Source organism: Ptychodera flava, chromosome 17 (assembly GCF_041260155.1).
Source record: "Ptychodera flava strain L36383 chromosome 17, AS_Pfla_20210202, whole genome shotgun sequence".
NCBI classification, from domain to species: Eukaryota; Metazoa; Hemichordata; class Enteropneusta; family Ptychoderidae; genus Ptychodera; species Ptychodera flava.
The window spans coordinates 37775876-37789826 of NC_091944.1; the positions used below are offsets into that span (position 1 = coordinate 37775876).

At 37.2% G+C, this 13951-nt stretch overlaps 2 protein-coding genes across 5 annotated transcripts in view; both read left to right on the forward strand.

Moving 5' to 3' along the window:
* LOC139116257 (vesicular glutamate transporter 1-like) overlaps nucleotides 1-5527 on the forward strand; it is a 36367-nt gene extending 30840 nt beyond the window's left edge. For 3 of the 4 annotated variants that reach the window (XM_070678845.1, XM_070678847.1, XM_070678844.1), the window contains exons 11-12: nucleotides 167-259; nucleotides 1902-4305. In XM_070678845.1, coding sequence (XP_070534946.1) covers nucleotides 167-259; nucleotides 1902-2096 — 288 coding nt within the window. In that variant the 3' untranslated portion in view covers nucleotides 2097-4305. Of the gene's footprint in view, nucleotides 1-166; nucleotides 260-1901 lie in introns of all 4 variants that reach the window. The other variant, XM_070678846.1, reaches the window with a different exon arrangement.
* Nucleotides 5528-11069: 5542 nt separating this feature from the next.
* LOC139116259 (ETS domain-containing transcription factor ERF-like) overlaps nucleotides 11070-13951 on the forward strand; it is a 90728-nt gene continuing 87846 nt past the window's right edge. The window contains exons 1-2 of the mRNA XM_070678849.1: nucleotides 11070-11139; nucleotides 11497-11709. The gene's annotated coding sequence lies outside the window, so the exon portion shown is untranslated. The remainder of the gene's footprint in view (nucleotides 11140-11496; nucleotides 11710-13951) is intronic.

The window sequence follows — 13951 nt, forward strand, 5'->3', positions numbered from 1 at the left end:
CATAAGAATTCGATGTTTGCATTTTAAAGCTGTCATTTTTTTTATATATGAATCACATGAAGAGATTTTTTCTTCTAAAATTCTCTGCTGAAAAATGGTAAATGTGAATAAGGCTATCAAGTCACAGTTTACAGGAGTTTGTAACTTTTTCTCATTTGTATTTCAGCATGCTAGTATAATATTTGGAATATCAAATTTCATTGCCACAATTCCAGGCATTGTCAGCCCATCCATTACTGGTACAATAGTCCGTCATCAGGTAAGTCATATTGTGCACACTATAGTATGCCTCACTGGAATCAGGCTATAGGCCAATTGGCTGGAGCTAGGGTTTATATTCTCAACACAAAGACGTGTGCAACATTTGGAAGTTTACACAAATTTTGAAATTCCAGCTTGAGAGCTCATAGATAAAGCACGTGTGGCAGCAAATATCGGATGCTCAATTATAAGCCCCTCCCCACAAGGTCATCACAAGATTACATTGACTTCATTTCCCCCTAGTTATTAGTCCCCACGGACATCGTCCGAGGGGACTTATAGGTTTGGTCATGTCCGTGCGTGCGTGCGTCCGTCCGTGCGTCCGTGCGTCCGTCCGTTCACGCAGATATCTCAGAGACGCTTGCAGCGATTTCATTCAAACTTGGTACAAGGATTACATCATATGTCATACAGATGCACGTCGATTTGTTTCCTGATAAGATCCAATATGGCTGCCAGGCGGCCATTTTATTACGATTTTTTCATGTACAGAGCAATAACTCAGGCATGTTTCAACTGATTTTATTCAAAGTTGATACAAGGACATTGACCAATGTCATAGATATGCACTTTAATTTTTTTTGTGATACGATCCAATATGGCTGCCGTGCGGCCATTTTGTTACGATTTTTCATGTACAGAGCCATAACTCAGGCATATCTCAACTGATTTTATTCAAAGTTGGTACAAGGACATTGACCTATGTCATACATATACACGTAAATTTGTTTTGTGATACGATCCAATATGGCCGCCAGGCGGCCATTTTATTATGATTTTTTCATGTACAGAGCCATTACTCAGGCATGTTTCAACAGATTTTATTCAAAGTTGGTACAAGGACATCGATCAATGTCATAGCCATGCACATCAATTTGTTTTGTGATACAATCCAATATGGCCGCTGTGCGGCCATTTTGTTATGATTTTTTAATATACAGAGCCATAACTCAGGCATATCTTAACCGATTTTATTCAAAGTTGGTACAAGGACATTGACTTATGTCATACACATGCACATCGATTTGTTTTGTAATACGATCCAATATGGCCGCCGTGTGGCCATTTTATTACTTTTTTTCATGTCCAGAACCATAACTCAGACATGTAACAAGCGATTTTATTCAAAGTTGGTAAAAGGAGATTGACCAATGTCATACATATGCACGTTAATTTGTTTTGTGATACGATTCAATATGGCTGCTGTGCGGCCATTTTGTTATGATTTTTTCATGTACAAAGCCATAACTCAGGCATATCTCAACCGATTTTAATCAAAGTTGGTACAAGGACATTGACCTAAGTCATACATATGCACATTGATTTGTTTTGTGATACGATCCAATATGGCCGCCATGTGGCCATTTTATTACCATTTTTTCATGTCCTGAACTACAACTCAGACATGTATCAAGCGAATTTATTCAAAAGTATTTTTATCACAGACCTAATGAAGAGGACTCTATCCTCTCTGAGGGCCTGTAATCAAAGTACCTATTAACAAGTGGGGACTGTGTCATCAACGATGACTTGTTTAATTTAGGATCTTAATATCATTACAAGACAAAGAAACTATAATGCCAGTAAACATGCCCATATTTAACACAGTTATTGAACAAACATTTATCATTTTTTTGTAGACTGCATCAGAATGGGAAATAGTGTTCTACATTGCTGCGGGTATCTATTTATTTGGAGCCATTGTCTATGGCTTACTGTCATCAGGTGAACTTCAACCTTGGGCGGAGACATCAGACTATTTAGTGTGTCCGGGAGATTCAGCGCCAGCCACACCAGTACAAGATAAAGGAAAACCGCTCGATACAGCTGATTAAATCACATCTATTATGTTCAAAGCAAGAATACATCCTATATTTGTTGTATGTGGGTAATTTTTGGTTGTCTGAAAGAAAACTGTGTCATTTGAAATTGAAAGCAAGCTTTAGAAGGGTAATTTCTCAGTATTGTTGATTTTCAGAAAAAGAGATTTTAGCTTTTTTGTATGTTTTGAGCAATTTCAGTCTTGTGGAGAAGACTAAATTTTAGCATTTTATATTTGATGGAAGAAACATGCCAAAACTCAGTACACGGGTGATGTATGATGCGTCTATTGAAGTTAACAAATACTATGTGATTTACCTATGCAATACAGATACAATATCTAAAGATATTTTGAATGTTTTTGCAACTAACAGTTATTGCTAGATTCAATGGATTAATTACACACACCTATTAATTCTGTTAGTTCAAATAATACGTTATTACAGTCTGGCTCCACTTCCTTGTACCAATTTCTGGAATATACCCTGTATCCATCGCTTATAACTTATGAAAGACTGTAAAAGTGGGAAAACATGATCGAAGCACCTGTCTAAGATCACTTTTACTGGAGAAATGGCTCTAAATGTACAAAAATGATAATATCACTTTTCTAAGTGGTCAATATAACTAGGAAATTACAGCATTTAAAGCCTCTTTATATCCATTCAGATTACAGAACTTGATTTACTGCTACAATAAATTCCAAATGTAGGGTGTGGCCTTGCCGGAAATTGTCCTATTGACAAGTGACTTATATATAGCTATAGCACTCCAACTGACATATCGCTAGGTTTCAAACTATTCAATATTTGTTGTTCTTGTGAAGTCTAAATGAAATTTCAGCTATATGTTGTTATCTAGATTTAATGATGATGATAAACAAGATAAACATGAATTTCATCTCAGAGAGAAACCATTCGTAGTTGACTATATTTCATCTAAGACTAAGAGTTAAACATGGATGAGTGTATTTTATCAAAGATTTAAATCATTGATGAGATGACCATATTTCATCCTTGAGAGAAACCATGTAGTTGATGACTTTGTAACATGCCACATGCTCATTCCATGTCACGATTCGCTAGAACACGTCACATGATGAGAAAATAGATACAACTATTCCCTGCTGGTTCAGGAAAAAGTTACTTCAGAGGGTATTTTTCAGAAAACTATTGTTGTAGGGAAATAGTTTCGAAAAAGTGCCCGGTCATGTGACTACATTAGTGTTGTCTGCAGCTTTGAAACAATGGTGAATAATTAGGTCATGATGAGCAAAGAGCCTATCACTAAAACAGCAAGATTTTCTATTTCAACAGTGTAGGAACTTGAAGAGCTCATTGATAACAAAGATTCAAGTGCAACCAAGGACGTTATAGGGTATGATATTGACTTTTGTCTTTTTGTCAAGAAATTGGCACCACTTTTTCCACTGTGTAATATTTCCCAGCAAAGTTCTCATAATGTATTGTTTCAGAGCCTTTCATCAATTTGAAAGCACATTAAAAACAAGTAACATTGATGAGCATGTGGCATGTTATAAAACACCTATAGCCTGGTCTGTATTCAGACTTTAGCATGTTTATTACCCCTTGTGGCCATGTAATACCAGAAACATGTTATCTTATACCTACATTCACGTGCCTGTGTAAAGCTATGGGAGAAAGCGCCCACAGATCCGTGCATTTTTTTTTACGTATCATGCCCTGGCCCGGTGCCCAAATATGGGCAATCGCTTGCATTTCTGAACTATCTCGATTCTGGTTACTGCGCGCGTTGCTATCCGCTAACATTTCATTCGAACACAAAGCCAGCGCGAGATTAGGAAAACGTCTGCTCGCTCAGATCGTAGTTGCGCGTGGCGACAGTGGAGCCGCACAGGTCACATCGGCTTTTATTTCTAAATTCTAGTGAAATCCTGCATACTAAGTGCGTGCCTGTTCAGTATAAATTACAAGAAACTGACATCACGCTTTTGTCCTTCTTACACCTCGATTTCAACCTTGATCTCTGTTGGTCACGTAATAGTACGGATGTTGCTTTGCGCATTCTAGAATTCTGCAGGTTAACAAATGACGTCATTATGTATGTCAATCCGTGACGGGAAGCAACCATCGTATTTATGAAAACTGACACAAATGGCGATGAATATTTGATATCGCACACATTTTTATCTCCTAAACAATGTTGAATATTATGTAAACTACATATTTATCATTCCATAAGGTATATGATAAAACCTTTACGGCCCTGATACAGCTTTTGTGGCCCTTGGTCGTACGGCGTACAGGCCCTCGCACGCTCGGGCCCTTCCGCCGTATGACCTCGGGTTGCAAAAGCTGTATCAGGGCCGTAAAGATTATCGCTATACCCCTCAGCCTACAGCCTCAGGGAATAGTGACATGTTTCTGGTAATGAACAACCCCTCAGGATACTGAACAGGCCCTATAGCCCTCATGACCAGGTAATAGGTGTTTAACATTTCACCCAAGAGAGAAACCATTGAGTTGACTTTTTTCAGCTTTTGAAAATGTGGCTGATAAAATTTGGCCTGATGTGCTCCGGATACAGGATATGAACAAAATATTTAATGAGTTCATTGCTCATTGCACTTTTTATGAAAACATTTAACCAGTACTCAGTCATACATTCTGTATAAACCAACTACACTCTACCTTATATGTTGAAAAAGACAAAACCTGAAATACTTCCAACAATGACCAAACTTGCAACTTGCTGTGGCTGAATACTGATACAGGGTATCCTTCATATGTAGACATATTACTCATCATATATATTGCAACATGCTATATTATCCTATGAGAAATGTAACTACAGTCTGAACATTTGTAAATTTTATGGCACATGAACCACTTACTTTGATCCTTTCCACCAGAAAGTTAACATTACATCATGATATATGTGCATGTGTTCTTCAAACAATCTCGATTTATCGCCACAAGATGGCACATTACTCTTCTGATGACATATCAAGTGGACCGTTTACCCTCAGAGTAAAACATTTGTAAATGTTCATGAGAATACTAAATAGTTCCCAATGAAGATTGCCAAGTTATTGCTTCTGGTTTGTATTGCAATGCAGTAAATCATATTTCAGTAGATTTGTGTCTCCAAAGAATTGTACAGAAATCCTGTGTGTCCTGGTGTTTTAATTGAAATGAAATTTTCAATGTAAAGGTAATAAGGTAGAACGTGCCTCGGGGACAGACATTCAGATTCTCAAATTCCTGCAATTCTTTTCTGATCTACCACTTATTAGGACTCATTTTAAAACACTTGGAGAAAGAAAAAACTTTTACCATCTTAGTTTTTCGGAAATCCAAAATTTATTTTCCCCTATAGAGTAAACACAGGGATGGTGGCCATTTTGAATTTAAATGCTGGAAAATGTTGGGTAATTTGTTTTGCTAGTTCCAAACTTTACATGGTGACCCCTGATTTTTATCGTTGATTTTGTAAGAGAATGGTTAAAAGTTTCATGTAGGAAAGTTTGAGCAAAAGTTTTTGAGTCTTTCACTTTCGAGGCACATACTAACTTAATACCATGCATGCATGGAACTCCTAGCTGTTGGTCACTTTTAATCTTCCCCATCTTAACACTTTTACCCCCATGGTTTGGCCCAAACCTGACGTCATCAATGATGAATGTGAACTTGTATACAAGGAATTTGGGAGTGAACAGAGTAATCGTTGGTGATCGGATTAAATGAATCTTATGCATTCTTCCACTTTGTAATGATATGATGGCTACCATGGTAATCTCTATCTTTATAGCCAATTAGTAAGGAAAATATTTACTCATGATGTGAACAGGAAAACTTCATTTATGTAGAAAATATTTACAGAGAATGTGAAAAGCAAAGCTATATCCATGTCTGCCCAAACAATGTATCTATTTCAAACAGACATATCAACTGAAAATGTCATTTTCCTTTCTATGGATGACATGACAATGACATACTTTTATGAACTTGAATCATTCTATTCCTTCACTGTACATAATGTGGCCATTCAATTGTTTCATTTATATCATTTTAATATAATGTATACATCATTACTTGGTTTGCATTCAATATTTTGGTTTATAGGCTACAGATTTATCTATTTTCAGAATGGCATGTTCAATTTGATGGGATTGGCCAGAGGGTCTTTAGAGCTGACTTGGGTGCTAGACGATTTGATGCCATGGTGACACGATGTAAATATTAAAGTAACTCACTGTCTGGGATCAGTACACCCGTAGGCTACCAGGTTGGCGGGAACTGCAATTTTTGGATAATAACTCCATAGATTGTATTACTTTTAGCCAATATCAAACGACCACCATTAAAGATTGAGCATTCGAGAAGTACAGATGGCGACAACTGCAAGACTTTCTGGGTAATTGATATGAAATTAGGTGATTATTAATTGGTCATAATATCAAACTACATTTAGTTTCTAATTAATATCCTTGATGTTGTGTGTTTTTCTCTAACAAATTCTGAGCAGACATTGACCATTTTGCAAGGTGAAATGCATCACCATGGAGATTTCAACACAGAGAGATGTGGCAAGTAACAGTGGTAAATTTCAGCATCTGCTACTTTTGACTTGATCCTTCAGAAATATACTTACTATGGGGTGTCTTCAAAAGTTGGATGGAGCCAAAATAACCATTTTGAAGCTGAAATGAACCCAAACAGAGCTACCTGTAGACTATCTCAGCCAAAAGTGATATGTTACAGAGCCAAACTGACCCAAAGCCAAGGGGGAAGGTACACCATTAGGGAACCATCATTATTTATGGCGGGGGGGGGGGGGGGGGGGGGTGGGGGGGGTGGTACTTATAAGAGAAGGTCATCAAAATGATGGACGGGGTCGCTTTGGTTCCTTCCAACTTTTGAAGACAGCCCATATTGTAGTATGTATGCAGTGTAGCTAAATTTCTGTTTCACAATGAATTTCCCGCATAAGAGTTACAATAACATCAGGAAAATGCTGTGTATGAAATTGCCTTCAGCAACATTTGGGTGAGCATTATGCCGTATCATAAATCATCATTTTCAAAGGATACTCTGATAACAACATAAAAAATTTGGTCCATAGCAGTATCTGAAATAAGTGAACTTAGAATTGCTCATTTCTCAATGGAAAATCCCATTCCGCAATTAATGCAAAGTTAAATTGGAAAGTTCCCTGTTCTAACAGTTGAATGGCTGCAAATGTATGGCGGATGATATAAACCTGAAAGTAACATTGCTGGCATTTGTAAAAATTTGGTAGGTGACATTTCAAGATCGTTCCCATCATCATTTGGTATCAAAATATCGGGAGAGGCAGAACAGACTGGAATGAAAATCAAACAGGGAATAGTATGTTGTAGCTTAAATACTGATACAGACCTTTGAGAATAGACCATATAAATCCAGAATATGGTATAAGTCATATATGTTATATATTATCTGTCTAAGTAGCACTTATATGCAATTAGGTTATCGTATGACGTCTAAAATTGCAATGACTGTCCCTTATAACTGTACATGGTATATTGTTTAGTGTACGTAAAGTTGTATTAATAAAAAGTTAATTGAATCCACTGCACATCAGCAATTTTTGTTTTGTTGCAATTTGTTCATGTCTGGTACCATACCACTGTTATGCCTGAACATGGTTCTCAATAACTTAGTGCAAGGACATTACTCTGCTTGTATGTCATACACAATCTTTTCAATTTTTTGTGTGTGATACAGCTGTGTATGGACAGGTTGGTTGGGGATAATGCACTGTGACCTCACATTTTAATCGGTACATCGTATTGACTTTCATTCAGTTACATTTAATCCAGCTGCACTATATCATGCAGGGACTATGTCATTGACAATGACTTGTTCGTTTTTGGACAATCGTGAAACCTAGTCTCTGGATGGTGTAACAGGTGGGTTCCTTAACTGACATGTGTCACTGAAATACTAATGCAAAGCTGATATTGTAACCACCTTGCACTGAGAATAAAATACTCTATATAGTTCCCTCATCCCAAAGGAAAGTTAGGTTACAGTTGGAGTTGTGCCAAAATGTTAAAATGTATTGCAAGAGAGAGCAAACGAGAAATTATCGAGTTGCAAACAATAAATATCAGAGAAAATGGAACATGCGCACAATTGTGACAACCAAATGCTTGCTGATGGATGGACCTCATGGCTTGTAGAATTCACAGTTGGCCAATCAGCAGCCACGAGAATTACTTGAAACAATTCAACACCGCCATGGATCTGATGGATTGATTTCAACTATTTGGCATCACCTTACATTCAACACATTCATCTGTCAACAGTGACCTGATGAGACAAACAAGCTAATAATTGTGAATGATGGATGTAAATGTTAAATAAATGGTAATCCTATCTTCAAATGAGACCAACACTTCCAGGAGACAAACTATAAGCAGGAAATGAAGGGAAATTAGGAGATCACATGGTGACAGTAATGGCATACGCTAGGCGGGGGTAAAGACACATTTTACGCATAATCAAAGGAAATGTACGGTTATTCCCTCAAATATCAGCTGTAGTAGCTAATGGAAAATGGTTGTAAATAGCTATAACATGGCCTGTTTAACGGCATGTAAGAGTTAATGATTGCATCTATCAAATTATAAGTACCACCATGGGCGTAGATCTATTGGAATACATCGATAGTGGCAAATTCAGATGATGATTGGCCCCTGACAAAATTGATCTTCATAGTGTTTATGCTTTCCATTTACCGTAACATGCGATATTTCTATTGGCAAGTGACAGAAATCTTCAATAATTATATTGTTGGTAATACATCATAGTTGACAGGACAAATACTGGGTATTCTATCGTGCATGCATTCATCACGGAGTCGATTAAGGAGCCATAGAGGTTAGCTGTAAGTAAAAGGGAAAAAATCTTAAAATGTTACTATTACTCATTTTACCAGTAATCTTTACAGACCAGGAAAAATGGGGTTGTCAGTACCTTTCTGTGAAAATTTAACTGAAAATGAACACTGTTGCCTGCAATAAGTGTTTTTACAAATATAATGAATCTCGCCAATCAAAGCTTTCACATTGTCTTAACTATATGGAATCACCTCCTATTGGTTACTGGTTGGTTAATTTGCCAGATTCAGAATAAATGTCCTTTGATCATAGATGTCGACCATGAGGAAAACTGCAACATGCATCTTGAGTTTCTTTTCAATATAAACATTTTCAACATTACATACGATGTTGGCCAAACTTGTTGAACTTATGTACCTGATATCGGTACTTCACGGAGTAAAACAATGTAAATTAAATCGTCAATAGAAAATTTCGGCTTTAATCCTAAGGGGTTAAACTGACACAATATCGTTAAGGCATATTGCTCCTGACCTTTGACAGTTCTTTGAATATAAGCCCTTTTCCTTTAATTGATTAGATTCAAGGTTTTCTGAATATTACTGTCTCTGACACAGAAATTTACGTCATGAATCTCGAAACAACAATACCAACAACATGATATGAGCAGGCACTGTAAAATAGATGAATAGTATATAAATAAATATATATAACTTTATATTTTACTTAACGTAAGTAAAATATATTTTAAATGACGAACAGATAGAATGTTTTCATAAAATGTCAAATCGTTGTATTTGTTCTAAATTAGTGGCTTTAGATCAATGCTTGGCCAGATATGGTTGTCTGTCCCCGTAGCTTTTGCTTAAAATATGACATTTTACAACTCTGCCAATGTTACTAATATAATAGCGGGTTTTTTTTTCGGTTCTCCCAACAAGACGGATGGCAGAGATCAGCCAAAGTATAGACATGTGGACGATTAATAAGAGTCTTTATTTTTCTTTAGGGCTACGACGCTCCAGACAGAAGAACTCTCTGATGGTGAAAAAGCTATTCTTAAATTATAACTCTATACCATCGTAGCCTAATTATACTTTTGATACGTAGTATGCGCCTTCAAAGTGAAAGGCTTAAACATTCGCCTAAACTTTCCTCAAGTAATATTTCAACTGTTCTTTTTCAAAATCAAGAATGAAAATCGGGGGTCACTGTGCAAATTGTGGTACTAGAGAAACAAATTACCCAAGATTTACCGATATTTGACATTCAGAATGGCAGTTATACCTATGTTAACTCTTTGGAAAGGAATAAAATTTTCTATTTTCGAAAAACTAGGACGGTAAAAATTATCCTTACTCCAAGAACTTTAAAATGAGCCCCCACAAATGGTAGATCAGAAAAGAATTGTAAAAGTTTGAGTGTTTTCACATTCAAATCAAAACACTTGTCCCGGCACCAATATGCAAATCTCTCGACTTCCTTGAAGCACGTCGTATCTGAATTCGATAGTCAACTAGACTTGAGTCATCTGAATACTTAAATAAGCGAAGTAGAGTTACTACATTCATAGTATTGAGACTGTAAACAGGAACGGGGGGAAGATCTGTAGTCTGTTGCAGTCACGTAAAGTTAATTTTGTTTTGAGTACGCAGTATGCTGATTTATACGATCAGTTTGAGAACGATTAACAAGCAAATCAATGATCTATAGAGTGAGCCTAGGATTGAAATCAGTTTTAATAATCCATAAGGTTGTGCTGAATTGTGAGCAGTCAGTGGCATCTTCTTTCCTTAGGTTACGATGCTGATGGGGGATTGGTACGTGTCATGATTGCAGTTAGCGTAGGAAATTGGTACGTGTCAAGACGGGAATTTGCGTAGTTCAGTAGAACGACGTGTTCAAAACAATTCATATTGATGGGCGTTAAACATTACAATGGGCGTTAAAACAACTGACCGACAGCCAGTTAACGTTTTGAACCCAGGCACTCCAACACCCCTCGATCAGCTGTGACGTCAGCAAAAACTGCTGCAAAATATTTACAGCCTGGAATTTAGATTTTTTGGCAAATATCCAAGTAATAGAGGTTAACGACTAGATGAACAATTTACTGAAAACGCTGGCAAGCTCTTTCAGCACAATTGTTCGAAAGGTTTCCACGTATCTGCACACATTGCTTTGTATATGTAAGTTTTCTCCAAAACATACCGTCTGATGCAAACAGTTCAAAGAAAGTAGTTTTACTGCTGTTCTTTTGGAGTATGACCATGATTCTACTTCCCTTTTGGCAATCCTTTCTCTGTGTTTTTGGGACGCTATGCTGGCACCAGGCGGATGGTATTATGGCCATCAATTCCTGTATACATGATAGTAACTTCGATTTATATGACCCTCAGGCTGGAATATTACCATAGCATAAATCAAGCGTCTTGGTCTTTTGTATTTGTTCTTTCAGTATTTTTGTAGTCATTAAATCGAACTCTCCGGACTCTACATCTTGATGTGAGTAGGCCTATAAACTTGAGCTAAAATCACTGTTGCAGACTGCCCAGTATTCTAAATCTTGCCGTCGTTGACGAGGATTTCCTGGTTAAAGCTTTCTGTGGCCGTGGTTTGCCATGAAACATGAGCACTGAAAGTAGCAAAGACAATTGTAAACATGCACAGGCTGAGAACCAGTGAAAAGTCGCCATCAGCGGAGACAGGGTAGACGTTGGAATTGAAAGGCATAGAGACTGGCTGAGAACAAGGAAATCGTGAGTAACATACTTAAAGATTCGATGAAATAGCGATGAATGATGATGAGCACACAAGTTAAAGACATCCTTGATTGGAACAATGTATAAGGTAGTGTTGTGTGACTGGCTATAAAATCTAGCCACGGGGCAATGCTTAGTGTTGTATTCGGACAAATTAAAGTAATCAGGAATTCAGGAACAAATCTCTACGCCTCAAGAAATCTGATCTATAAGGGCAGGTGAGAAATTGCCACTTTACGCAGTAAATGATGACATAAATCATGGGACATCAGTGTCAGGCAATGCTGATCTATGTAATGGATATGCCCTCTTGCATACGTTTAGACTTTAGTTTTCTGTTTATAAACTGTTCTATTTCATTAACAATCAAAGCTGCATTGACAATTTCTTAGACACATTAAATATTTCTAACTGAAAACTAGAGAGCCGACAAGGTTAACTTGCAAAGTCAGCAAGTTAGAGATCATTTTCCTTATCTAACATTCATTGTTGTCAATAATATTATCCGTGATAGCTTTTATGTACGCTTTGATAATACGTTTTCAATAAATTACCGAAGTATACTATTTTAAGTAATTTAATATGTGTGTGTGTTAAATGTTAAACTTGCAATGATAACACTATAGGAACATCGTTTACCTCGTGTTTACGCATAAAAACGTAAATGTGATTGTGTGTTCACGTACGTTGTCGCAATAGAAAACTTCAGTGTCTGCACATGCTATGCTAACATTGAAAACCTGTAGTCCCGGCCTGTCGTGTCTTGACTTAACGTACATAAACTACATTTTGAAATGTCTGAAAGGCCAAAGAACAACACCGTCCACCACAGGAACGGTTTTGAAAACAATACAATATATATTCTATGTCTTATTTGACCGAGTACAGACTAACGTCCTCTTAAAACAGTGCTTTTTTAACTTATTTTTTACGAAATCTAAGGTGTACGACGTATCACGTGTTATGAGTTAGTAAAATGGAGAAAGCGAGAAAGACTTTCAAGCAGTGCGGCTATCAACGCTATGCAAGGTACATAGGGAGCGTGCAGAAAGTCCCGTTACAGCAATTATTGAAACAGCGATCATTAAAATAAATGTATAATTTCCTCTGTCGTGTTAACACCATCTATTAAATTGCCAATGCCTATATCCCTTTACAGTCTAAATATAAGATAGAAGGGAGATTAGTATAATACGGAATGATAAAAGCACTTAACACCTTACAGCTACTTTAATCTCGCCCTCTAAAGGTTACACAAAGCTCTTTCTTACTGTATACAAATGAAGCCATTAATGTTACAGCTTGTATATACTTGATGCTAATAGTCAAATTATTACCACAATTTCTCTTTTGCCTCTGGTTATAGATAATTATAATAAATCAAACTGGGACGATCAAACTGAACTCGATGTGAAAGAAGTACTCTTCGTCTAGTTGGACTTGGCAGTACACATAATGGAGGTTTTAATGTCTACAAGGGAAATGTCCTGTGTTAGCGTGGTTTACGTTTGTCTAACACATACTTGGGCTGTCATTCACGCCATTATTCTCTGAAACTATAGCTGTGAATACAACAGCGTCAGTGGCATTTTTTGAAGTGGGGTTATCCCGAGGTCACCCACTCAACTGTAGTAAAACTGTTAATGTGGCGGGCATGACCTTGGATGACCCTCCTTCAACAATAGTTTGTCGTAACTCTCGCATTCACACCTATCCCTGAACCTGCATTGTATACTTCGCAGTATTGCCGACTCATTCATCTTCAAGTACTGGATACAAGAAACTGGAGTAACAGATTATTTGAGCAAGGTTCACCATCACCGGCACCCGTCAGGGTGATAACTGAAAAGTCAATAATAAATTCCAACACAACAGCATACAGGCCACAGGCGCTAGTGGGCTGGGTAGTCTGCTACATCGATAAGATTGTTTGCGCGATTTGTCGGTCCCGTAGTCGATATGCCACTGCATCCTAAATACTCCCATATGACTACGGGATCGATAGATTGAGCAAGTCAGCAGACTGAGCGCCTGTGATGCTGGCACCATGGCCATTGAGTCAATCCTTGGTTGTTATGAAGATATGTGTATTAATTTTCTTAACATGATTTCACGAAGCGAGTGATCAGCGATTGCATTGGAAAGTATAGGACATCAATTTTTTCGCATTGAGACTGATTTCTGATGAACTAACTGAATGTTCCCTTCCTTTTGAGACAAGGGATTAAATAAAATGTTC